The sequence below is a fragment of the Phasianus colchicus genome, chromosome 24, assembly GCF_987193195.1.
Source record: "Phasianus colchicus chromosome 24, bPhaCol1.hap1.1, whole genome shotgun sequence".
Lineage (NCBI taxonomy): Eukaryota > Metazoa > Chordata > Aves > Galliformes > Phasianidae > Phasianus > Phasianus colchicus.
Window position 1 is genome coordinate 2,931,434 of NC_143459.1, and position 24,142 is coordinate 2,955,575.

At 65.1% G+C, this 24,142-nt stretch overlaps 1 protein-coding gene across 7 annotated transcripts in view; it reads right to left on the reverse strand.

Annotated features, from left to right (window-relative positions):
- Positions 1 to 5,582: 5,582 nt before the first annotated feature.
- AHDC1 (AT-hook DNA binding motif containing 1) overlaps positions 5,583 to 24,142 on the reverse strand; it is a 43,309-nt gene continuing 24,749 nt past the window's right edge. For 3 of the 7 annotated variants that reach the window (XM_090124233.1, XM_031595010.2, XM_031595008.2), the window contains 4 exons: positions 12,375 to 12,537; positions 10,959 to 10,999; positions 5,799 to 10,846; positions 5,583 to 5,681 (listed from right to left, as the gene is read on the reverse strand). In XM_090124233.1, coding sequence (XP_089980359.1) covers positions 5,841 to 10,769 — 4,929 coding nt within the window. In that variant the 5' untranslated portion in view covers positions 10,770 to 10,846; positions 10,959 to 10,999; positions 12,375 to 12,537 and the 3' untranslated portion in view covers positions 5,583 to 5,681; positions 5,799 to 5,840. Of the gene's footprint in view, positions 5,682 to 5,798; positions 10,847 to 10,958; positions 11,000 to 11,089; positions 11,184 to 12,374; positions 12,538 to 17,948; positions 21,272 to 21,864; positions 23,677 to 24,142 lie in introns of those variants that run through there. The other 4 variants (XM_090124232.1, XM_090124231.1, XM_090124230.1 and 1 more) reach the window with 4 other exon arrangements.

The following is a 24,142-nucleotide window of genomic DNA, read 5'->3' on the forward strand; positions in this document are numbered from 1 at the left end:
TGCCTCCCGCCCCACTGAGCGGGGTGTGCACACACTGATGTGGGGTTCCCCATCCCCTCCCAGTTCCTGGATGTCTAGGGGAACCCAAACCTCCACCTTCCAAACCCCACTGCCCTACTGGAGGCTGTGCTTGGGGGTGGGCATGCAGCCCCCCCCCCCGGCTCCATCACCCAGCAAACATTACTGCCAGCCTGGCAAGAGCCTTCGCTTCCCTCCCCTGCTCTCCTGGCCCTCGCTTTGCTGATCTCAGCTCCTCCGGCTCCAGCACGGCTGTGAAAATTACCAGAGAGTGAAGATCTGTGTGAGGCTCTGTCCCCCCCCCTCCCACGGCCACACAGCCCCCCCACTGCCCCCCGGGATGGGCAGCCACAGTGCTGCCATGTGCAGGGATGTGGGGCACAATGGGGCGTGGGGACGTGAGGGGGACAGGGGGCTGCAGTGGGGGCACGGGGGCACGTTGGAGACACGTGGGGCACATGGGGGACTTGGGGGCATACTGGGGAAATGGGGATGCAATGGGGACAAGGGGATGTATTGGGGACATGTGGGGACACTGGGGACATGGTGACACATTGGGAACGTGGGGATGTACTGGGGACGTGGGGGGCACTGGGGACACGAGGGGGGCTTGGGGACATGGTGACACATCGCAGATATGGGGATGTATTGGGGACATGGGGGCATGGGGGCAGTGGAGACTTGGGGGTGCACTGGGGGCATGGGGACATGATGGGGACATGAGGACGTAATGGGGACATGGGGGTGCACTGGGGATGTGGTGACACACTGGGGACATGGGGGTGCTCTGGAAACATGGGGACACATGGGGGACTTGGGGATGCACTGGGGATATGGGGGAAGTACTGGGGACTTGGTGACACGCTGGGGTCGTGGGGATATACTGGGGACACAGAGGGGCACTGGGGACATGAGGATGTACTGGGGACATGATGGGGACACTGGAGACATGGGGGTATACTGGGAACATGGGGACACACCGAGGGCATGGAGACACATGGGGGACCTGGGGATGCACTGATGTGCTGGGGCACATTGGGGTGTGTGAGCAGCATGGGGACGTACTGGGGGGACAGGGGCACACAGCAGGGAGGTGGGCACACAGCAGGGAGGTGGGCACGCCCCGAGGGATGTGGGCACACAGCAGGGCAGCAGTGCCCGGCGCCAGCAGCGCTGTGGGTTCGCAGGGTGCCGACCGCCCCGGTTATTTGCACGGCGCCAGGCTGGGCTTGATTAAAACAGAGGCAGGGCAGAGAGGGGACGAGATGGCTCAGGGGAATGTTAATGGGCTCCAGAGCTTTCTGCCCGGCTGGGCTGAGTCCAGCACGTGGATGTGGGGCTGATGGGCACAGCTGCATCTTGCTGGGTGCGGTGAGTGCGTCGGGGCTCAGCAGGACCCCAAAATGGGGCTGGGGTCCTCCAGCACCGCACTCACCATCACACCCAGAGCCCGAATCACTGCGGGAGGAGCGGAAGGAGCACAGAGGGGGGGTCATGGAGGGGGGAAATAGCTTCCCAGGGCCTGGCCCTTCCTCTGGGAAAAGCAGCACTGCAGCTGAGGCCCTCCCTGCAGTGGGGACACCTCCAGCAGCCCCTGCCCACCCCCCACCCCCCCGTGTTATAATGGGGTCAGGGATGAGGGTGGCGTTGCTGAGAGCTGGGGGGGCTTCGGTGGGGTGATGCCAGCTGCACCAGGCTGATGTGGGGAATGGCCTCCCTTCCTCGTTAGCTGTGATTAGCATGTCAAGTGGGTGAGCTTCGTGGGTATGGAGGACGGGAGGGAAGAGTAATGGCTTCAATTTTCTTCACGGCACTGCCATTAATTTGAAGGAGGTGGAGGGGAGGGTGTCCGAAACCCCTGGGGGGCACCGTGCCCCCAAAATGGCATTGGGGCAAAGTGGAGGGACGGTGCCCTCCTGCACGGTGCAGATCCTGGAGTTTGGGTGGCACCGGGGTGGGCACAGGGCACTGGACCCAATGGGTCCCCACAGCTCAACCTGCATGGCCATGGGATGGAGATCATCTCTGGTGGGTGTCAGTGGGATGGGGGTGGTCCCTGGGGATGGGGTGGAGGTCTATGGGATGGAGGTGGTCTGGGAATGCAATGGACAACCCCAGGATGCAGGTGGTGATGCTGCAGCCCCCCCAGATACCAGCAGTTCTCTCCCATCCTCTCCACCCACAGCCCCCCCACGCTTTATCCCAAGGACCCTGGGGAGCACTCTGGGTGCTGCAGACACTGCAGAGCAGCCCTCCCACCCCCCCAACTTTGCGCCCTGCCCCACAGCAATGCCTCCTCCGAACCCCAACCTCCTGCACCTGACTGGGGGGGGGGGTGGGGGGGCTGCCTGATGGGGGGGGGGGCTGCACTCCGCCTCCTCCTCACTCCCAGCATCCCGACCCTACAAGGGGACACGAGCTGAGCTATGGGTCACCCTTCCAACCCCACACACCTTTATTTTTGGGGAGGGGCTCACATGGCACCACACAGACACCCCCCTCACCCCTTGTCCATCACTACGCACTGTGTGCTGTTCTCCATAGCAACCTCTTCCTCCCCCCCCTCCCAGATCCCCCCCCAGCACCGCACAGCTCTGCTCTGCAGCACCTCTGAGCCCCCCCCCCCCTCTCCCAAAGGTTGCTGCAGGGCTGAGCCCCATCCCTACAAGTTGAAGAGCGGCGAGGAGGGCACCCATGGGTGCTGGGGGGGCACCGTGCTCCCTGGAGGGATGAAGATGCTCCAGGACCCCACTCACTGCCCCCCCCCCCCCACTCCCATAGGCTACAATAGGGCTGAGCCCCCCAACCTGCCCCCCCCCCCCCAGGAAGCCGCAAGCCACAAAAGCACAGTGGATGCGCGGGGATGCAATATACAAGACACGATTTATAATAAAACATTATATACAATAAATAGGTTATTGTCACTTTTTTTTTTTTTTTCCATTTTTTTTTTCTCTTTTTTTTTTTTTTTTTTTTTGTCTGTGTGTGTGTGTGGTTTGGTTTTTTTTTTTTTAGTTTTTTTTTTTTTCCTCTTTTTCTTTTTTTTTTTTTTTTCCCCCTCGGTCGATCTGTAAAGAAGTTTTTCTCAGTGCACACCGAAGGGATGCTGCTCTTCTCTCCGCATTGTCCCCTTTTTGCTTCAGCTTTTCGCCACCATCTCTCCACATTTCCCCCCTTTTTATTTTATTTTATTCATTTTTTGGGGGGGCCGGGGTGGGGGGGGGGGGGGGTGGGGAGGGAAGGCGGGGGAGGGAATGAATTTTTTTGCCTTTTTTGCTTTTTTCTTTCTTTTTTTTTTTTAATTTTTTTTTTTTTTTTTTTTTTTTACCTCAAAAGTATTTACAATTGCTGGTTTTTTTTTTTTTTGTGCAGAAAACGAAACTTAATAAAAAATAAAAAATAAAAAATAAGAATCATTTCGAAATCCGAAGAGTCCCCTCTGCTTCTGGCGGTGGGGGGGGGGGGAGGGATAAGGGTGGGAGGGGGGGGGAGGCGGCGGGGAGAAGCGGAGCCCCCTCCTCTCTCCTCTCCTCTCTGCTCTTGGGGCCGGCGGAGGGCACAGGGTGCGCTGCTGGGGGGGCTGTGGGGAGAGGAGGGGGTGGGTGGGTGTCCCCAATGGGTGGCACCCATGTAATGAGGGTCCTGAACACCCCCCCACCACCACCACCCAGCACCCGCATGCCCGGGGTGTGGGGTTCACCCATAAGCAGTTTGGCACCCACCTACCCAAGGGTTTGGCACATGTATATCTGGGGTTCTCTTCATGCCCATTCAGCACCCATATACCCAGGGGTCTGGGGTCCTGGTTACCTCCATCCAACAGCCACAGAGCCATGGCTCTGGTACCCGTGTGCCCAGGGGTCTGGGGTCCCCATCACCTCAATCTGGAGCCCATATACCCAGGGGTCTGACACCCATGTGCCCAGGAGTCTGGGGTCCCCATCACCTCAATCTGGAGCCCATATACCCAGGGGTCTGACACCCATGTGCCCAGGGGTCTGGGGTCCCCATCACCTCAATCTGGAGCCCATATACCCAGGGGTCTGACACCCATGTGCCCAGGGGTCTGGGGTCCCCATCACCCCAGTCTGGAGCCCATATACCCAGGGGTCTGACACCCATGTGCCCAGGGCTCTGGGGTCCTGTTCTCTCCCCTCACCCAAAGCGCTCAGGGGGCTGCTCACCCCCACCCAACACTCACATATCCAGGAATCTGTCACACTCCCATACCCTGGGGTCCTGCTCACCTCCATCCAACACCCATTACCCAGGGGCCTGGCACCCATCTACTGAGAGTCTGAGGTCCTGCTCACCTCCACCCAGCACCCACATACCCAGGGGTCTGGTGCCCATCACCCAGGGGTCTGAAGTCCTGCACATCCCCCACCCAACACCCACGTATCTGGGGGTCTGGGGTCCTGCACTCCCTCCCATCATCATGCACATACCCAGGGGTCTGGTGCCCACCCACCCAGGGTTCTGGGGTCCTGCTCACCTCCATCCAATACCCACATACCCAGGGGTTTGATGCCCATCGACCTGGGGGTCTGGCATCCTGTTCATCTCATCCCGGCACCCACATACCTGGGGGTCTGGGGTCCTCTTAATCCCTGTCACCCACATATCCAGGGGTCTGGTGCTCATCTACCTGGGGTCTGGGGTCCTGCTCACCTCATCCTGACACCTACACGTCTGAGGGCCTGGGGTCCTCATAATGCTCACCCAGCACTCACATACCCGGGGGTCTCGTGCCCATTACCCAGGGGTCAGGGGTCCTGCACATCCCCCATCCAATACCCACATACCCAGGGGTCTGGGGTCCTGCTGACCTCTATCCAACACCCACAAACCTGAGGGTCTGATGCCCACCTCCCCAGGGCTCTGGGTTCCTGCTCACCTCCATCCAACACCCACACAGCCAAGGCTTTGGCGCCCACCTACCCGGGAATCTGGGGTCCCGGTCACCTCATCTTGGCACCCACATACCCAGGGGTCTGCTGCCTATCTACCTCAGGCTCAGGGGCCGTGCTCACCTCCATCCAACACCCACACACCCCAGATGTGGCACCCCGATCCCCCCCCCATACAGCACTTACTGGACGACAGCTGCATCTCAGGGTCCCACGGCGAAGCTGCCCAAGTCTCCTGGCGCTCAGCTCTCCGCGCTCAGCACCGTCCGGCACGACAAAACACCCCCAGCAAGTGAGCAAATGGAAGGGAAAAGAAAAAAAAACAAACCAGATCCCCCCCCCTTAAGGGCAGCCGAGGGTCCCCACGGCACCAGGGAGGGGGCATCCGGGCCGCTGCCCCCCTGTCCGTCCGTCCGTCCGATTGTCCTTCTGCAGGGCAGTCCGGAAAGCAGCGCCAGGTTGGGGTGAGACGGAGCGGTCGTAGTACGAAGGGGGGTGGAGGGGAAAAATGGGGTTTGTCTCTTTCTTCCTTTTCTCTTCTTCCATTTTTTTTTTTTTTTCCTTTTGTTTCGCATATTTTATAATTATTTTTTGCCTTTTTTTTTTCTTGGGTTTTTTTTTTTTTTTGCCTTTTTTTAATCTTTTTTTTTTTTTTTTTTTTTCTTTTCATAAAAAACAAACAAACGGTTCCAATCCCAGTTAAATACAGAACTTGAAAAGTGTTCCAGAAAAAAAGTGCTGGCTAAATTACCTCTGCAAGAGAAACACAACACGGGGAAGGGGGGGGGAGGGGGGGAGGAGAGGGGTGAGAAGGGCCCTGTGCCCCCCTGTGCCCCCACCACCCCGCCCCCAGCATCACACCTCACCTACCCTGTAACAAAACCTCGCTGTCCGCTTGGCACGTCAGTGGCACTACAATGAGGTGACCGTAAACGTGTCCTCGGGGTGCTGCTCCACCATCGGCCCCAAGAACCCGCTCTTCTGGGCGGGGGCCATGACGGGGTGCCCCTGGGGTGCAAACGTGGGGTACCTGTAGTTGTCCTGCAGCTGCAGCATGGAGTCCCTCGGGACGGGGGAGATGTTCAAGTCATTGATCAGGGGACAGGCGTAGGGGGCGCGGTGGTGGGCGCGTGACATCTCCAAGGGCTCCTTCTCGCCCTTGGAGGGGTGGGGGCCGCCGGGGCTGCTCAAATGGGGGTTGAGACACGAGGGGTCCGTCCTGCCCATGAAGTCCACCAGCATGCCGGCGCCCGCCTTGCCGTCGTACGAGGAGGGGCTGCGGGTGCTGGCGGTGGGCGAGTACCAATACGGGGGGTTTTTGCAGCTGGGGGACTCGTAGTGCGGCTGCGGCATGGCGAGGTCGCGGCACGCCACGTGGGGGCCGTGCGGCAGAGCCCCCCCCTGCATGCTGTGCTTGAGCGAGTCGCAGGCGGGCAGTTTGCGCAGCTCGCCCGCCCGCAGCTCCTCCTTGAAGGCCAGGGTGGGCGAGCAGTTGGGCGAGAAGGCTTTCTGGAGGCCGGCCTCGAAGACAGCCTGCTGCCCGGGGGCTGCCAGCTGGTGGGGCAGCGCGGGGAAGTGCTTGCCCTCCAGCTCCGGCTGCCCCAAGCCGGGCGAGTCGCTCTGAAAGCCCTGCACGAACGTCCCGTCCGACGGCGTCGAGGGGTTCATGGAGTAAGGCCCGGCGTAGTCGCAGGGGTCCCGCTCGCCCACCCCGAAGCCCCGCGACTGGGAGGGCAGAGGGGACATGCTGCTGTCCCCGCTGTAGTAGTCCAAGCCCAGGTCCGTGCTCTCGTGGAACAGCGGGTTCACCGCCTGCGCCTTGCTGGGGAACTTGGCCTTGCCCGTGCCCCGCTCCTTCTTGGAGGCGCACGCCCCGCGGGAGCCCCGCGGCTGCCGGGGCCCCGTGCTGCGCTTGGAGGGGTAGACAGAGGAGGAGGAGGACGAGGACGAGAAGCTGAGGTGTGACGCATCGAACATGTCCACCTTCTTCCGCCGGCCCCGGCCGGGCTTGGAGTTGCTCTGGAAGAGGACGCTCTGGTTCCAGTTGTAGCCGGGCGCCGAGGACGCCTCGTTCCAGTCCATCATCAGCTTCTCCAGGCTGGACAGGCTGGACTGGCCCTCGCTGGACGAGGCCTCGCTGTTGGCGCGCCGGTACCCGGCCGGCTGGTTGAACTGCGTGCTGTCGGAGGACGACTCGGAGAAGGTCTCCGACACTGTCTGCTGCTTGGCCTTCTGCGGGGTGTAGTTGGAGATGTCCAGGATGACGTTGGGCTCGTTGAGGTGGCACTCGAAGCCCGGGTTGTAGAGCTGGCTGAACGCCTCCGAGCTCCACTCCAGCCCGCCGTAGCCCTGCCGGAACGCCCACTGCGACGCGCTGGGGAACGGCCGGCAGTTCTCGGGGGAGGGCTGGAAGGAGGCCGAGCCTTTGGGCACCATGTAGCCGCCGGGAGAGACGGTGCTGGCGCGGCTGTCGCAGCGCAGCGGGGTGTGCGAGGCGCTGGAGAACTGCCCGCCCTCGGCGCTGTTGAAGAAGGAGGCTTTGCCCAGCGGCAGGCTGGGCCCGGCGGTCTGCTGCTGCGCGTAGCCGGCGCTGTGCGCGCTGCTGGGGGACGAGGGCAGGCTGCTGCCGCTGCCGTAGGCGAAGCTGCAGTCCTTGCTGGTGGGGCAGTCCTGCGCCGGGGGGTACTGCTTCCCCGGGGGGAAGACGCCGGCGGGGGCCACGCTCTGCCCCGCGCTGTACCCGCCGTACTGCGGGTAGCCGGCCGTGCCCGCCGGGTGCGCGGTGGGCGAGCGGGAGACGGCGGAAGGCGGCACCAGTTTGGGGAAGGCCTCGGCGCCGCGGCACTCCGAGGAGCCCGCCTGGCCGACGCCGTAACCAGCAGCCGGGCGGCCGGGAGGGAAAGCCTGCCGGGCCTGCATGGCGGCGTGGAAGGCCTCAGCTCCGGGGCCCGCGGCCGCCGGCACCTTGCCGCCACGTGCCGGGTAGGCGGCCAGCCCGCCCCGCTGGGCCGCCATGGCGCCGGGGGGGGCGGCGTAGGCAGCCGACTTGCGGGACTCGGAGCGCGAGGCCGAGAGGGCGAAGTCCAGCAGGTCAGAGGAATCGTCCGAGTCCAGCAAGGAGCGGAAGTACCCCGTGAAGAGGCTGTGCCGCTCCTGGCCCACCTCGGCCTGCGAGGAGCCGGCGCCGCCCGCGTAGAAGCCGGCGCGGCCCGAGGAGCCCGACTCCAGCGCGGCGGCGTGGAAAGGCCGGGCCTCGGCCCCCTGGTAGCCGCAGTTGCGGCCCGGCTGGCCGGCGGCGTGGCCGTGGTGCGGGGCCCAGGGGCTGCCCTTCTCCCCGGCCCACTCGGAGGCACTGTCGCTGAAGCTCTGCCCGGGGTTCTGCTCGGGGAACAGCACCCCGTTCTTGCGGGTCCGCCGCTTGCGCTTGGGTTTGCCCACGGGGTCGGGCTCCGGCCGGCCCCTCTTGCGCGGGTGCACGGGGTCAGCATGCAGGGCGGCGGGCGCCTTCTTCTTCTTGCCAATGCCCTCGAAGAAATCGCTGAAGGAGCAGCGGGAGGCGCGGGCCGCGTGGGCTCCTCCGCGCCCGCCGAAGCCGCCCGCCTTGCCGCCGCGCCGCCGGAAGCCCTGCACGCGGTGCAGGAAATGGGAGATGCTCTGCGTGTCGGGCGCCTGGTGGATGGACTCGGGCTCGCTGGGCGTCCAGCAGCGCGGCGGGGAGCAGCGCCCCGAGCACTGGCTCTGCCGGTTGAGGAACGCCAGCTTGGCCAACACGTCCGAGTAGTCGGCCTTGCTGTCGTTGGTGTCGGCGATGTAGGAGGGCTGCGGCGAGGCCAGCTTCTGCTTCCTCCTCCTCCTCTTCTTCACCTCCGGGGCCGGCTCCTTGGGCTTGGCCTGGCCCAGCAGCAGGTTCTTGGGAGGCCGGCCCCGCTTGCGCTTCAGGATGATGGGCATCTCGCCGGGGGGAAAGACCACCACCACGTTGCGCCCGTTGTTCTTCATCTTCAGCAGCGGCGTGGGCTCCATGGAGCTGCTGGCCGCCAGCTCCTTGCCCTCCAGGTTCAGGTTGCTGCTGAGCGACGACACCTTGTAGGTGGTTTTGTTCCTCCTCCCCAGGGACACCGGGATCTTGGCCATCTTCACCACCATCTTCCGCACCCCGCGGCACTTGCTCTTCTTCCCCGCTGCCGCGGGGGTCTTGGGCACCTCATCGGGCTCCAGGGCTTCAGGGGGCGGCGGGGGGGCCAGCAGCGGGGTGCCGGGCTCCTCAGGCCCGGGGGGCAGCTCGGCGGGCAGGGCGAGGGGCAGGACGCGGCTCTCGGGGACAACGTCGGCCCTCCGCCCTCGCCCTGCCCTCCTCCGGCGGCACAGCATCTTTGGTTTGTCAGTCCGGCGCAGCGCGTACTTGCGGTGGTCCTCTCCGCACCTCCCGGCTCCCCGACCCCCGCAGGGGCCGCGTTTCACCACGCCGCTCAGCGGGCAGCCCCCCAGGCGGGGCTGCAGGCTGTGGGGCCGTAGGGGATCCCCGGCGCCCGGCTGCGCTTCCAGCAGCTCCGGCACGGGGCCCAGCGGCTGCGGCTGCAGCAGGGATGGCTCGGAGGGCAGCAGCGGGGCTCGCGCCTCCAGGAGCTGCGGCTCCAGCGCTCCGGGCAGCGGCTCCAGCGTCTGCAGCCCCAGCGGCTCGGCCAGCGGCTCCAGCGACTGCAGCTCCAGCGATTCGGAAAGCGGCTCCAGAGACTGCAGCTCCAAGGATTCAGAGAGCGGCTCCAGCGACTGCAGCCCCAGCGGCTCCAGGTTCTGCAGTTCCAGCGACTCCGGCAGCGGCTCCAAGCTCTGCGCATCGAGCAGCTGGGGCTGCGACTCCAGGGACCGGGAATCCAGCAGCCGGGACTGGGAGTCCAGCTCTTGAGCCGGGAGCAACTGGGGCTGCGGCTCCATCGGCTGCGACTCCAGCAGCTGCGTCCCCGGGCACGCCAGCGAGGCCAGCTCGTTGAGGATGTCCGCCTCGGCCAGCTCGGAGTAGTCACCGGCGTCGGGCTGTGAGCACCCCGCTTCCTCGGCGGGCGCTTTGCCGGAGGCTGGGGGCTGCGGGGCGCTCCCCCCACCGCCCTCACCCTCCCCGTCGCGGGCCGGGGGCCGGGGATGCCGCGGCGGCTCGGCTTTGCAGAGCACCCCACGCTCCTCGGGGCTGCGGATGCTGTTGGCCAGGGAGGGCGAGGAGAAGAAGCTGTACTGCAGGTCGCGGTCGGCGGGCAGCAGCCGGCCGTCCTCGTGGCCACCGCCGCTGCCGCTGCTGCCGCGCAGGCTGCCGCAGTCCAGATGCACCCCGCTGCTCTTGAGGTCCTCGGAGAGGCGGTTGAGGTCCTTCATGATGTCGATGAGCTGCACCACGGGGTGAAGGTTGATGTGCCCGTTGCCGCACTTGCTCCGGAGCAGCGCGACGATGCTGTCGACGTTGCAGCGGCCCGAGGCCAGCGTCGCGTTGGGGAAGGTGTCGGGCGCCCGATCGCGGGCGGCTGCTTCCTCCGCGCTGCCCCCCAGGATCCGGGGTTCGCCGGCGCAGCCCAGCAGCTCCTCGGCCTCCTTGGTGCCGCCGTGCACGCCCTGGCACCGGTCGGCCGGGTCGCCGTGCAGCAGCGAACCCGCCTGGTGCTCCCGGCCGAGCGCCGGGCACGAGCCCTCAGGGAAGCTGAGCACGCTGCAGGATAAGGCTTTCTCCGCCGGGCAAGCGGGGGGCTGCTGCGCCGGGTGCCCCGGAGGGTAGAATTTGGGCTCTCGGACGTAGTCGGGCGAGCCTCGCACAACGCTGGTCGTTACCACTGGGCCCGGGGGCTTCACGCGCATCCTGACCTCCTCCTCCCCCGCGTGCCGCTGGGCTGAGCAGGTGCTGACATGGGGGTCGGGGAAGGTGAGGCGGGGACCTGGAGGGGCAGAGAGGGACGGTGAGGATCCCGCGGCACCACCCGCGCCCTCCCCGCCCCCTCTCGGGGCGCAGACCCCCCCCGCCCCCCGCCCACCACGGCCACGCCTTACCCTCGGCTTTGCTGCTGTTTCTGCTATTGCACTTGAGCTCTCTGCAAAGGAAGGGGTGCAGAGGGTTAGCCCCCGGTGAGGGGGACCCCGGTGCCCCCCCGTGCCAGCGCCAGTCCCTGCGAGGGCCGTACCAGGGGCCGTTCCTCCCCGGGGTGCTCCCGAGCCGGCACGGCCGGTGCCCATCACCCTGGCGCGGGGCAGGGGCCGGGGGAGGCCGCCTGCGATCTGGGGACAGAGGGGATAGGTTGACCGGCCCCTCCGCGGAGCCGGAACGGATTGCGGGGCCGAGGATGCTCGGTTTGACCTCCCCAGCCCCACCCCATACGCGCAGCCCGGGCTTTGCGGCGTGCCCCGGGGTGCCGGGCTACGGGAACGGGGCGGGCGGGGGCCCTGCGGCCGCATTGCCGCTAGGTGTCCCCGGCGAGCCGCGCTGCCCGCCCGCAGAGCTGCCCGGCACGGCACGGCACGGCTCAGCGTGGCCCGGCACGGCCCGGCACTGCGTAGCACGGCACGGCATTGCATGGCACGGCACTGCATAGCACGGCATTGCATAGCACGGCCCGGCATTGCATAGCACGGCACGGCACAGCACGGCATGGCACGGCTCAGCCCTGCTCAGCACGGCACAGCACGGCACGGCGCGGCATGGGGCCGAGATGGGGTCGGGGTGGGCAGAAGGAAAGTTCTTTGTTCGAGGGCAGATGGGAGGCAGGAAGCTGTTGGTGCATCCTCGGTACGGGGGATGGGGTGCCCAGGGGGTGCCATGGGGGGGGGCTGGGGGGCTTCCCCTCGTGGCATGCCAGCAGAAGGGACGTGGGGACGTGTGCTGGTGCAGAAAGGACGACCCAAGGGGGTGAGGCACCAAAGCTGGGGGCTGTCACCTCGTCCCCCCCCCCCGCCTGCAAACACAGCTCACGGAAAGTCGAGGCTGGAAAGAGTGAGCTCAGCTCCTTGGCAACCCCGGCCCAGCGCCACTGCGTGCTGCCCCCCCCGGCCCCCCACTCCGTACCCCTCCCCGCTTCCTTCCCTTCCCCCCCCGGGGCCACCCCACGCACAGCTGCTACCCTAAGCCAGCTGCAGTGGGGCAGCACATGAGGTGACAGCAGCCACAGCGTCCCCCCGCCACCCCCACCTCAGTTTCCCTTTGCTGCGAGTGGGTGGCACCGCGGGGACACCTCTGAGCTCCACACGAGGACACACGGCTCCGGCACCCAACAGTGGGAAGGGGCACCCAGCACCCCCACCCCCCTCCCACCACCCCCCACCCCCAAGCCGAGGGATCCACTGAGCGACGCTTCGCCCCCCTCCCACTGAAGCAAAGCAAAGCGCTGCGGTTCGTTGCCCCCCCAACCCCTCTGCACCCTCTGCTCCCCACCCCCGGCCGAGGACCCCCCCCTCCCTCCCCCCCCGGGCTACCTGGGCCGCGGGTGTTTGCAGTGCAGGTTCACTCGGAAGCCGCGTTCGGGGCCGTCGCCGTCGCTGCTGGGCTGGCGGGGGCCCTGGGCACGTGGGAACCACTCTGCAGGCGGGCTGGCACCGTTCTCCAGTGCGCCGGGCTGGCAGGCGACCGAGCTCCCATCTGCCGAGCAAGCACAGAGACCCCCACGTGTCAGCCCATCGGCCCCGCAGCGCCCGCGGACCCCCGGCACTGTGGGTCTGTCCGTGCGGGGTGGGACATCTCCTTGTGTGTGTGTGTGTGCGTGGATTTGCACGGATCCGTGCTGTTCCTGCAGCTCCCATGACGCCGGCGGTCGGGGACCCCGTTGGCACAAGGGGTGCAGACACATGGAGCCGTGTGCCACAGCCCTGCGTGAAGCTCTGCCTGTTCCCTCCCTCCCCCCAGCGCGCACACACACACACACACACACACACACCCGGCTCGCCGTGATCCAGGCTGTTCCCGGTGTCTGGATTAGCGTGACAACTTATCAACAAGGCAGGGAAGGAGAATTCAAACCTGTCAGGCCGTCCTCAGCCCCCTCCCATCTCCCCGCTCTCCCGCGGGCGCAGCGGCGCTGGCACCGGGCGCAGCCCCGCAGAAACGCGCCCCTGTTGCTGCCGGGTGTAGAGTTACACCGAGGGCAATGTGGAGCAGGAAAATATGTGCTAGAAAGACCGGTCGAGTCTCTGATGAATCTGCTAATGTGCCCGGAGCTGAGAGCTGTTGGAGGGGAGTCAGGCAGGAAGGAAGCAAACAGGAGGTTTTCCAGAACAGCCGCTGGGAGCCGGTCCTCGCCGCACACGCTGCGCACGGCTCCACGGGGAGAACGGGGCACAGCCGCGTCCCGCGACCCCGTCCCACGTCCCCATCCCGTGTCCCCACCCCACATCCCCCGCTCTGCGCCCCGGGTTCCGACGAGGGCTCCGTACGGTACCCAGATCCATAGGGGCGCGGGGCCCTCCCCACGCCGGCACGCCCTGGCACACGAGGACGCGCACACCGTCAGCCCCGCACCGCCCGGCGCTGCCCTCCTGCCCTGGGCCACGCGGCCGGTGACGAAGCGGTGCCCCCCACGCAAGTGCCCAACCCCACAAACCCACCTGCAGCCCCCCACCCCGAGCCGTGGGGCCGGGCAGCGCCCAGCAGCCCCCAGCAGCACCGGGTCGGGATGCTCGCCGCGCCGCCGCGCTCACTTTCACCTCCTCTGCTCAGCCCCAGGCAGCTGCCACATGTTTCGCATTAGGCGCTCTGGACTTCGCCATTCCTGGGTTGCTAGCCAGGGGTAGGGCCGCTTTCCTTCTTTTTTTTTTTTTTTTTTTTTCCCCTTTTTTTTTTTTTTTTTTTCCTTTTGCTGGTTACAAAACACCATCCGAGACCACACAAGAGAGGAGGGATGGAGGGAGAGAGATGGATGGGAGCGGCGCTGCGGCGGGCGAAGGGGAGGGGGGGAAAGAGAGCAAGGGGGGGGGGACTCACAGCCACCCCTGCATCCACCTCCTGACCCCTGGAGCCTCGCAAAGATAACAGCCCCCGAAGACTGCTGACTCGCCGCGCAGAAATCCAATATCCGCGCCTGGTGAACTAATCGACTACCTGGGCTGCCACCTCCCCTGCCCGGCCTTAATCCCGCTGCTGCAAAGCTTTAATTAGTTTAACGGTTTCGGGCTCGGCGCAGGCTGCAGGCAGGGTGGCACGGCCGCGGGCTGGGAGAGGTGGCACCGGGGGGGGGGGGGCTGCGTCCCTCCTGTCGCCCCCGCCCCCCACCGCCCCCCGCCGGGGGCTGCCGGCGCCCGGACCCTCCCAGAAGGGCTCTGTTGGCAGCGCTGCGGCCCCGCAGGACGCGGACGTGGGCTGCTGCCCGGCTCTGAGGCCACCCAGATGTCGGGGTGGGGCCGGAGATGCCACCGGGAGACGGGAGGGGACCGCCACACAGATGGGGACGCGGCGGCCCCACACCTCCCAGCGGGGTGGGCTGCGCTGGCCCCAAATGCACCCCCCCCCCCCCCTCCATGCCCCCATCCCAGAGGGACACGGGGACACGCTTTGTGCGCTGGGGGTCACGTCTGCCCCACGCACACAGACGTGGGGGGCTCTGGGGATGTGCCCCCCCCATTGCACTCGCAGACTCTTGCACACACGCACACCCTGCACAGCCCTGGGGCGCTGCCTCTCCCTTGCACACACACACACACACACACACACACACACACACACACAGGGGCTCTCCCCCCTTGCACACACACCATGGGGGTGCCCATCCTATGTGTCCCCCCCCCCTCCTTTTGCCCCCATCCCTCGCACGCTCTCACACTCACACTGCTCTCTCACACGCACCCGGACCCCCCCGCCCTGCAAATCCCCCCCCAGCCCATCCTGCTCCTGCTGACACCAATGGAAAATCCCCTCCAGTGACAGCTTCCTGGCAGGCGCTTGCTGAGGGTTTCCGTGTTCCCTGGCCAGCCCCCCCCCCCCTCCCCAGCATCACGGGGGGGTCGGGCAGACCCCACTTCACCCCACTCCAACCCCAACGCCATCACAGCCCCGTCCCCAAAGCGCATGGCTCCCACACCCCATAACCCCACAGAGCATCCCCAGTGCCACCAGTGATGGGTTCGGACTGGGGGTGCTGGGGGGTCGGTGCTCCTATGGCCACGCAATGACGTTCATTCCCACTCCCCCCCCACCTCAGCCTCACCCCCTCCATTGGTAATTAGGAGCCAGAGCAGATGGTGCCTGCGTTCCATCTTAGGTAACGGGTCCAGGGAGCTGCTCCACTGCCCATCCCCATTTCTGTAGGGCACCAGAGCAGAAAGGTTTTTTGGGGCACCCCCAAGGCAGGGGGTTGGCAGGCAATGCTCCCCCCATCACGGGACCAGTGATGCTGTGGGAGGGAGAGGAAACCACCATAAAGGGTTTGGCTGCTGGGGGGCACAGGCAGCATGGAGCTGCGGGATGGGACAGGGGGAAGCCCTGCACGAGGCATCCCGGGGGGCTCGAGAATTTGGGGGGGCTCTGGGACCCACAGGACATAATTGCTGGGTACCTGCGGCCGCTGGCAGCCCCCAACCACACCCCGCTGCTGCAAGGCACGGTGGGAAAATCCCTGTGCCAAAACATCTCCGAGATCCTGGGGCTGGAGGGGAGGCGGGGAGCCCGCGGGCACAGATGGCACAGCCCACACTGCTGGGGTGACACAGGACAGGGGGGATGCAGCCGTGGGGACACAGCCATAGGGACACAGCCGTGGGGACACAGCCGTGGGGACACAGCCCTTCTCCTCCGGGAGTCCCAGGACCCCTCCCCGATGGCCAAACCCCGACGGCATCCCCCAGCCCGGGCGCAGCGCTCCTCACGCCCCATCCTTCTGCCCCCCACCCCTCACCCCACAGGGGTCCCGCTCCCCTCCCCAGCACGGGGGGGGAGCCGTGCTGGGGCGGGGGATGGGTTCCGAGGGGTGTTGTTGGGGGGGGTCTGGGGACGTGTGGCTCTCGACAGATGGACGGCAGCGACGGTGGCACCTCGGCCGGCTGGAGCCGAGCGCCGCGGTTCAGCGCTCGCAGGGAAACGGGCTAAATTTAGCCGCTTCCCTCGGTGCCAGCTTTGTTCCCCCGCCCCGCTGAGCCGGCGCGGGAGGCAGCAGCCGGCCCGGCCCCCCCCCCTCCCGACCCCCCCTCGGCCCCCTGCCCAATGGGGGGGTGATGGGGACACCCCAACCCCCGGCCTTTGGGTGCCGGGTGCTGCGGCCGGGGTTCCGCAGGCGTGACCCCACGCGGTGCCATCCCCGGTGCCACGCAGCTCCGCGTGCCCCCCGCCCCGCGTGCCGCCCGTGCCCCCCCCCCCCCCCCCCCTCGGTCTCCCGCTTATAGCCCAGCATGACTCACAGTCCCTGCCCTGCGCCCGGCCACGCCGGGTCAAATCACACCGTGCCACCTTCGCAAAACCCCCGCAGCTTCAGCGGGGGCTTTGGGGACAAAACTCCCCCCTACTCCCTCTCACCTCCCCCCCACCCCACCCCCCCTTCCCCATCTCCCCCATGCAGCTGCGGGGCCGCGGAGCGCTGCGGGTTAACGCCGAGCGGGGCCGGGATGCTGCGAGGCCAGCAACATTTGGAAGGCGCCAGATGGACGCGTGCCCGTGCCGAGGCTCGGGCGGCACAGCCGATGTCCCCCAGCACCGGGCCCGGGGGCTGCCCGCAGCACGAGGGGGGGGGGGGGCGCGAGGGGCCGGGGGGCACCCAGAGGGCGGTGGGACACCCGCACCCACCCGCACCCACCCGCACGCCCCGCGGCACCGCGGACCCCCGAGCGCTCGGCTCCACGGGGGGGAGGTGGGGAGCCAGGTGTGCGGGGTCACCCCGCCGCCCCCCCGCAGCCCCACGGGGAGCAACCAGGTGTGTGCAGCCCCGGTGGGGCCGGGGGTCCATAACGGGGATGGGGGGGTGGGGGGAGCCGCCAGTTGCCTCCCTCGGCCAATTTTAGAAACTGGCTAGACAAGAAAGGCAGAGGGCCGGGCAGGATTTACGGCCGCGCTGGTGGCGGGGTGGGTGTTTCTTCTTTTTATTTTTTTTCTCTGAAGGTTTTTCTTTTTTCTTTTTTTTTTTTTGTCTTTTGGAGGCACAGAGGAGCGGAAGCTCCCGGCGGTGGGTCCCGTATCCTGGGAGATGTGGGGCAGCGTGGGGCCGAGCTGGAAATGGGAGGCATGGGGACAGCAGCGGGGCTGCGTGTGGCACGAGGACAGGTGCACACCCAGGCACGCAGGTGCACACACAGGTACACAAACGTGCACACACGGCTGCACACAGGTATGCACGCACACAGAGGTGCCCCCTCCCTCCCTGCACGCGTGGCATTGAGCCCACCCAGTGCACAGCACCTGCACCCTGCTGGGCACCCAGGCAGCACCCAATGCATGGGGACCCCCACCCCCCCCAAGGCCCAGCTGCCCACCCCCCAGGTGTGCTCCTCTGGGCCGGACTCTGAGCGCAGCAGGTGACCCTGAAGTGCAATTAACCCTTTGATGATGATGATTATGATGATCACTTTTTGAGCCCTTTCAGCATTAAGGCGGCTCGTCCCTGTAAAATCAGAGCATCAGCACTGCAAGTGGAGGGCTGGGCGCAGGGCTGGGGTGTTTGTGTGTGTGTGGGGGGGGGAAACTGAGGCAGGGAGTGGGGCGATGCTCCTGAGCTGTGCCTGGGTACATAAGGAACCCCCAGTGCACACAATGCCTGCGCAGGGCCCCATGTCCCAGTGCCACCCCACCCAGGGACTGGGACAGAGGGGTGGCACGGGGTCAGGGTCAAGGTTAGGGTCGTGCCATGGGGCTGAGCCCCCCAAGGATGGGAACTGAGCACTCCGCTCCTCATCCCGAGGGGCTCCGAGCATCACATCTCACACACCTCCACCCACGTGTGCCCCCCCCCCCCTCCTCACTGGGAGCATTCCATTAAAATTGGAAGAACGCAACTTGCCGGCAGAGCCCAGGCGCGGATCGTACACAGCCTGTCACTCACACATCACTTTGTAGATGCCCATAAATTGCTTCATTACCTCTTCTAATTGAGGAGAACGCAGTTGCTGTGGGGCGGTGACGGAGCGCCTTCCCTTTGAAGGATGCCTCGCTCTCCAAAGACGGGTCCGGCTCAGCCGCAGAGCCCCACACCATCCCAGTAACAACAACAGCACCACGGGCACCGACGGCAAAACCCGCACCAAAGCCACGGGCACGGGGCAGGAGGAGGGCGAGCAGCACGGGGAGCCCATCCCGGTGGGGAAACTGAGGCACAGAGTGGGAACACCCAGCCCTGCATTACACCACAGGGGGGCTGCAGCCACGCGGGGACATCCCACAGGGCCAAAAGTCCCTCGAAAAGTCCCTGGGGAACTTCCCACCCCGACGGAGGTGGCCGAGTCCTCACCAGCATGATGGCACCCAACGCCACCCCGCGTCCCCATCCCTGGTGAGGGCACAGCGCTGCGCCCCGGCCCTGCGTGGGCCCCTGGCTTTGTCTGGGAGGAGCAGCGGCTGCGGCTGGGCTCGGTCCCCTTGCAGGATACTGCAGAAGGATTTACTGTATTGCAGCTTGTGCTGGCTGCAGCCCAGCGCACAATAGATTAGCTGTAGCCCAGGGCAGCACGTTGCGGGGGAAGGAAGGTGGGACTCATTCGGATGCAGATTGCAGGGCGTTTGCTGCAGTATACTGCAGGATCCGGACCCCCGCCGCCCCGCTGTGGGGCTGGCAGCAGTGGGGCTGTGAGGGACCCACACGTCCCCACGCATCGCCGCCCCCTCCAAGAGCACCCGTGGCCGCGTTCCAAAGCATCCCCACGGCTCGCTGTGCTGTCCCCACGTGTCCCCTGTCCCCAACCATGGGGCGAACGTGGGGTGTGGAGGGTCCCCCCCCCCCTCCCCGGCCCCCCGTGCCGGCACAAAGCTGGCGCAGGGAGGGACCGGTGACTGCAAGCAGCACTAATTGATCGCGATTAATTCAGCTCCTACCTCCCCGGGTGGCAGGGAGAGATGCTGAGACACAAACGCAGCCCACAGAGCTCCCAAAACGGGCTGTGCTCTCCCCCCACGCACCCCTTCCCCCAAACCCGGAGGGACGAGCACCCATCCGTCCCTGCCGTGCCAATGGGGGACAATGGGGTGCTGGGAGCCCAACTCTGCTGGGTGCCACCCCGAAGGTGTCAGGGACACACGGTTGGGGCCGGGCCCTTGGGGCCAATCTCCCTCCTTGGGATGTTTTGGGAGAAGCTGGCAGAGGGGCTCTGTGTGGCTCATCTCCTGGTACCCCAAGCCCTTGGGATGTGGGGATGGGGGGTGTGGGGATGGTGGATGGAAGGATGGGGGATGGAGGGATGGGGGATGCGGGGATGAGAGATACTGGGATGGGGGATGAAGAGATGGGGAACATAGGGATGGGGGATACAGGGATGGGGGATGCAGGGATGGGGGATGCGGGGATGTGGAACTAAGGGTTGAGGGATGAAAGGATGGGGGATGAGGGGATGAGGGACAGAGGGATGGAGGATGAAGGGATGGGGAGTGTGGGGATGGGGGATGTGGGGATAGGGGAGGCAGGGATGGGGAATTAAGGGATGGGGGATGTGGGACACAGGGATAGGGGATATGTGGATGGGGGATGAAGGGATGCAGGCATGGGGGGTGCGGGGATTGGGGTCGAAGGGCTGGGGGATGTGGGGCTGGGGGATATGGGGAGGTGATGCTCGTGGGTAACAGAGGGGGGAACAAACAGCCTCGCGGTGATGCCACAGCACCTTTGGCACCATCACAGCATCCCACCCTCCTCCATCACCCAGCCCTGAGCTCCCAAACCCGAGTGCCTCCTTTTTTGGAGCGCGTGTGCGTGTCTGGTGCAGGGGGGAACCAGAGAGGGGGGTATAAATCCAGTCCCCCCCGCCTCACCACGGTCTGGCTTTCGGGGGGGGGTGGGGGTGCGGGGGGGGAGAAGACTTTGGAGCCTGCAAATTGAGGCACCATAATCCTATGTCGGATGCAGTTTCCACAGCAACAGCGGGTCAGAGGGCAGCGAGGGGAGCTGCTGCTGCGCCGGATTGCGGTTGTGCCGCAGCCGAAACAGCCGGCGGGGCGCGGGGCGAAGGCCGGGCGATGGCGGGGTGCGGGGGGCGCGGGCAAGGCCGGGGGGAGGCGACGGGCAGCTCAGTGTGCTGCTGTCAGCAGAGATGTCACTAATTGTCTGCAGGAGCAGCAAAGTCTCGTTAACCCTTGGGCGGCCGGAGCGATGCCGGAGGGAGCGACTGTCACCTGAGCGAGGTTGGGGACGTGGGGTTTGGGTGGGGATGTGGGGTTTGGTGACAGCGCTCCGAGCAGCTTGTGGGGTGACTGCTGGGATCCCCCCCCCCCCCCCAAGGGGGTGTCTGTGGTTTGGGCGCTGCCACGTGGGCTTTGGATGTGCAGCAGTGCAGGGCTGAGAAGGTGGGGAGCACCAGGTGGGACAGGGCTGTGTCCCACCCCTCCGGCCAAGGGGTGCAGCACTATGGGGGGATGCCTTGGGTGAGCCCTGTGCCACGCTGCTGGGATGGGAAAACACCGCAGTCACTCCCCCCCCCAAAAAAAAACTGCCACCCCCACAGTGCCACCCCACCCTGCTGTCCCCATGGCAGGGATGCACACCTTGGTAAGCATCCATAGGTGGGGGGACACAGGAATGGGGACAAGGCTGTGTTCCCACTGCACACAGCTACAGGGATGGGCACCCTGGGCAGGTCCCTGCAGCACCAGGGACTCTCCCATCCCCTCGTAATACAGGCTGGGGTTTCCTGAGCCTTGGGACATACACTTGCATTGCTGCAATGCTCCCTGCTCCATCCCTGCATGCCAGGTCGGTGCTGCAGACAGCAAGGCCTCTCCAGTGCAGCTCACTGGGCGTACTGGGCATCCCACAGCCAGCAATGGCTGGAAGCACTGCCTCATTTTCAGCATTCCTTGAGGATCTCCTGCCTCCTCGCATCCCACCACGCACAAACATATCCTCAGGTGCAAACCCAGTCCTGGCTGTGAACCCATCTTTGGATGCAAACCCAGCACTGGGTGCAAAATCCCTGAGAACAAACCCATCCTTGGGTGCAAACTCATCGATGGGCGCCAAATCCCTGGGTGCAAATGCAGCTCTGGGTGCAAACCCATCCCTGGATCTCAACCCATCCCTGGGTGCAAATGCAGCTCTGGGTGCAAATGCAGCTCTGGGTGCAAACCCATCCCTGTGGGCACCCAGCAGGGGGATGCTGAGCCCCAGGACACCCTCAGCACTCTGCTCCCTCCCCGTCTGCTCCATCCTACCGGTGCCACCCGGTCCCCCCCCCCCTCCGTGCTGCCAGCCTCACCCTCCGGATACATCAGACAGGTCTCTTCCCCCCCCCCCCTCCCCCCGCCCCCCCCCAGGCTCTCTGCTCGGCGTCTGGCTGAGCTAAGCGTATTTAGCGCTTTTAATTGTTCTTAATAAATCAATCCCGCCAGCCCCTTAAATCATTTTTGTGGCTTCCCTCTCCGCCGTCCCCGCGGCTGCGCTCGCGTGGAGCCTGCTGTCTGCAGCACTGCCGGGAGGGGGTGGGTGAGGGGGGGGGTCCGGCTGCACCCCACGTGTCCCAGCACACAAAGCTGGGTTCTGGAGGGGGGTTCTGCCTCAGTTTCCCTCACCGTGTGCTGGGCAGGAGGGGTACAGCAGGCTGCAGGACCTGGGGGTGCCGAGAAGGAGCAGGCTGGCTCTGCACCCACACGCCCTGATGGAAGGACGCAGATTCATTCCCATCTGTGCCTCAGTTTCCCCACCTCAGCGCCCACCCACGGGACCCCACCCCATCGGGGGCTGTGCTGCAGGGGGTGCCCAGCGGGTGGGTGCCTGCAGGGAGGGGGGGTCCCAGCACAGCCCGGTGGGGCGGTGGGCAGCCTGCAGACCCCGCAGGGCTGGAGGAGAGAGCTAACCTTGACACAGTTGCAGCAGTCGCTAATAGCAGGCAATACGCCTGTTCTTGGGGGACTGTTGCAGTTGCTAAGATACTGGCAGCCGTGTGAATGGAAATGGGTCAGTAAACCTGTGGAGAGATAGTGTGACACTGTAACCAGCACAGCTGTTGCAGCCTACATCGAAATCCCACCCTTTCAATATTTATCACTCCCGCCTTCGGCTCCTTCCTCCCAGCGATTTTCCACCTTCCTCCCCGCGCGGCGCTGCGCCCGGAGGCTGAGATGGGGAGAGGGGATGAGGAAGGGGAGGGGGGGACGGAGAGATGGGGCCGGAGCACAGCCCCTAAGACGGGTCCCCCCCCTCTGAGAGCAGGATGGAACCCGTGCTGAGAGAGACGGAGCAGGAAGCAGCCCCTAATCCCACCCCCCCCGTAGGAAAAGGGGTGAGAAGGTCAATTCGCTCCTGTCCCTCCTTCAGGCGCTGGGGGGAAATTCCAAGCCAGGAGGGACGCGTCCATCCGTCCATCTGTCCGTCCATCCGTCCCACTGCATGGCCACATGGCTCAGCTGGAGCCTTGCACACACGTGTGCACACACGAGGGCTGTGCACAACCCTCCAGCCACCCTGGGCACAAAGTGCACAGGAGCACCGCGCATCCCCAAACGCCGCGGCACCACCCGTGTGCTCCAGCAGCCCCCAAACAGCACAGAATCCCCTCAACAGCACAGCATCCCCCCGAAAACTTCAGCATCCCCAAATTCTGCAGCATCCCAAATGCTTCAGTGTCCCCTCAGTGTCCCAGCATCACCCACACAGCGCGGCGTCCCCAAACAGCGCAACGCCACCCCAAATCGTGCAGCATCCCAAATGCTCCAGTATCTCCCCGAATGTTCCAGCATCCCCATAAAGGCTCCAGCAGCCCCTGAAATGCTCCAGCACCCCAAATGTTCCAGCATCCCTAATCCTCCAGGATTCCAAATCCTCAGGGCTCTCAAACATTTCAGAATGCCCAAATGCTCCAGGATCCCAAATCCCTGGGATCCCCAAATACTCCAGCATCCCAAGTGCTCCAGGACCCCAAACCCTCCAGGATCCCAAATCCTCAGGTTCCCAAATCCTCCAGCATCCCAAATGCTAAAACATCCCAAATCCTTGGGACCCTCAAATGCTCCAGGATCCCAAAATACTCCAGCATCCTAAATCCTTGGGATCCCCAAATCCTCCAGGATCCCAAATCCTCAGGATCCCCAAACATTCCAGAATCCCAAATGCTCCAGAATCCTCAAATGTTCCAGCATCCCAAAATCCTCCTGGGTTTCAAATCCTCGGGACCCTGAAATCCTACAGCATCCCAAATCCTTGGGATCCCCAAATGCTCCAGCATCCCACATCCTCAGGATCCCAAATCCTCCAGGATCCCAAATCCTCAGAATTTCAAATGCTCCAGCATCCCACAACCTCAGGATCCCAAATGCTCCAGCATCCCACATCCTCAGGATCCCAAATGCTGCAGCATCCCACATCCTCAGAATCCCAAATCCTCCAGGATCCCAAAGTCTCAGGATCCCAAATGCTCCAGGATCCCAAATCCTCAGGATCCCAAAAGCTCCAGCATCCCCCATCCTCAGGATCCAAAAAGCTCCAGCATCCTAAATGCTCCAGCATCTCACAACCTCAGGATCCAAAATGCTCCAGCATCCCAAATCCTCATGATCCCAAAAGCTGCAGCATCCCAAACCTTGGATCCCCAAAAGCTCCAGCATCCCACAACCTCAGGATCCCGAAAGCTCCAGCATCCCACATCCTCGGGACCCCGATCCACACGGCCCCGAGGCAGCGCCCCGCACACACGTTGGAATCCCGCTCCGTTCCGCTGCTCCCCGCGCCGCGCATCGGGGCTGAGCGCCGCACCGTTCGCCGTCCCGAGCGCCGGCACCCGGCTGCGGGATGCGGCCGGCGATGTCCCTATGGCTGCAGCCGTGCGGAGGGGGGGTGGAGGGTCGGGTGGGGGGGGTTGGGGGGAGAAAGAAGCTGCGAACATCTGCTCGCAGGGAAGAAGGGACAGTCCGGGAAAACGTGCAGAGCTGCTGGAAGGGGCCCCGGCCGTGCGGGTTGGTGGGGGGGGGGGAGCTCTGCAAAGCCCCCATCGCTGCAGCTGCGCTGGGGCTCAGCGGGGTGTGTGGTGGGGGGGGGAGCGGGACGGGGTTGGGGGAGCGGGGAAACTGAGGCACGCAGAGCAGGAATGCGCTTTGGGGTCAAGCCCGTGTCCCACGCACATCCCACGTGCCTCGGGTC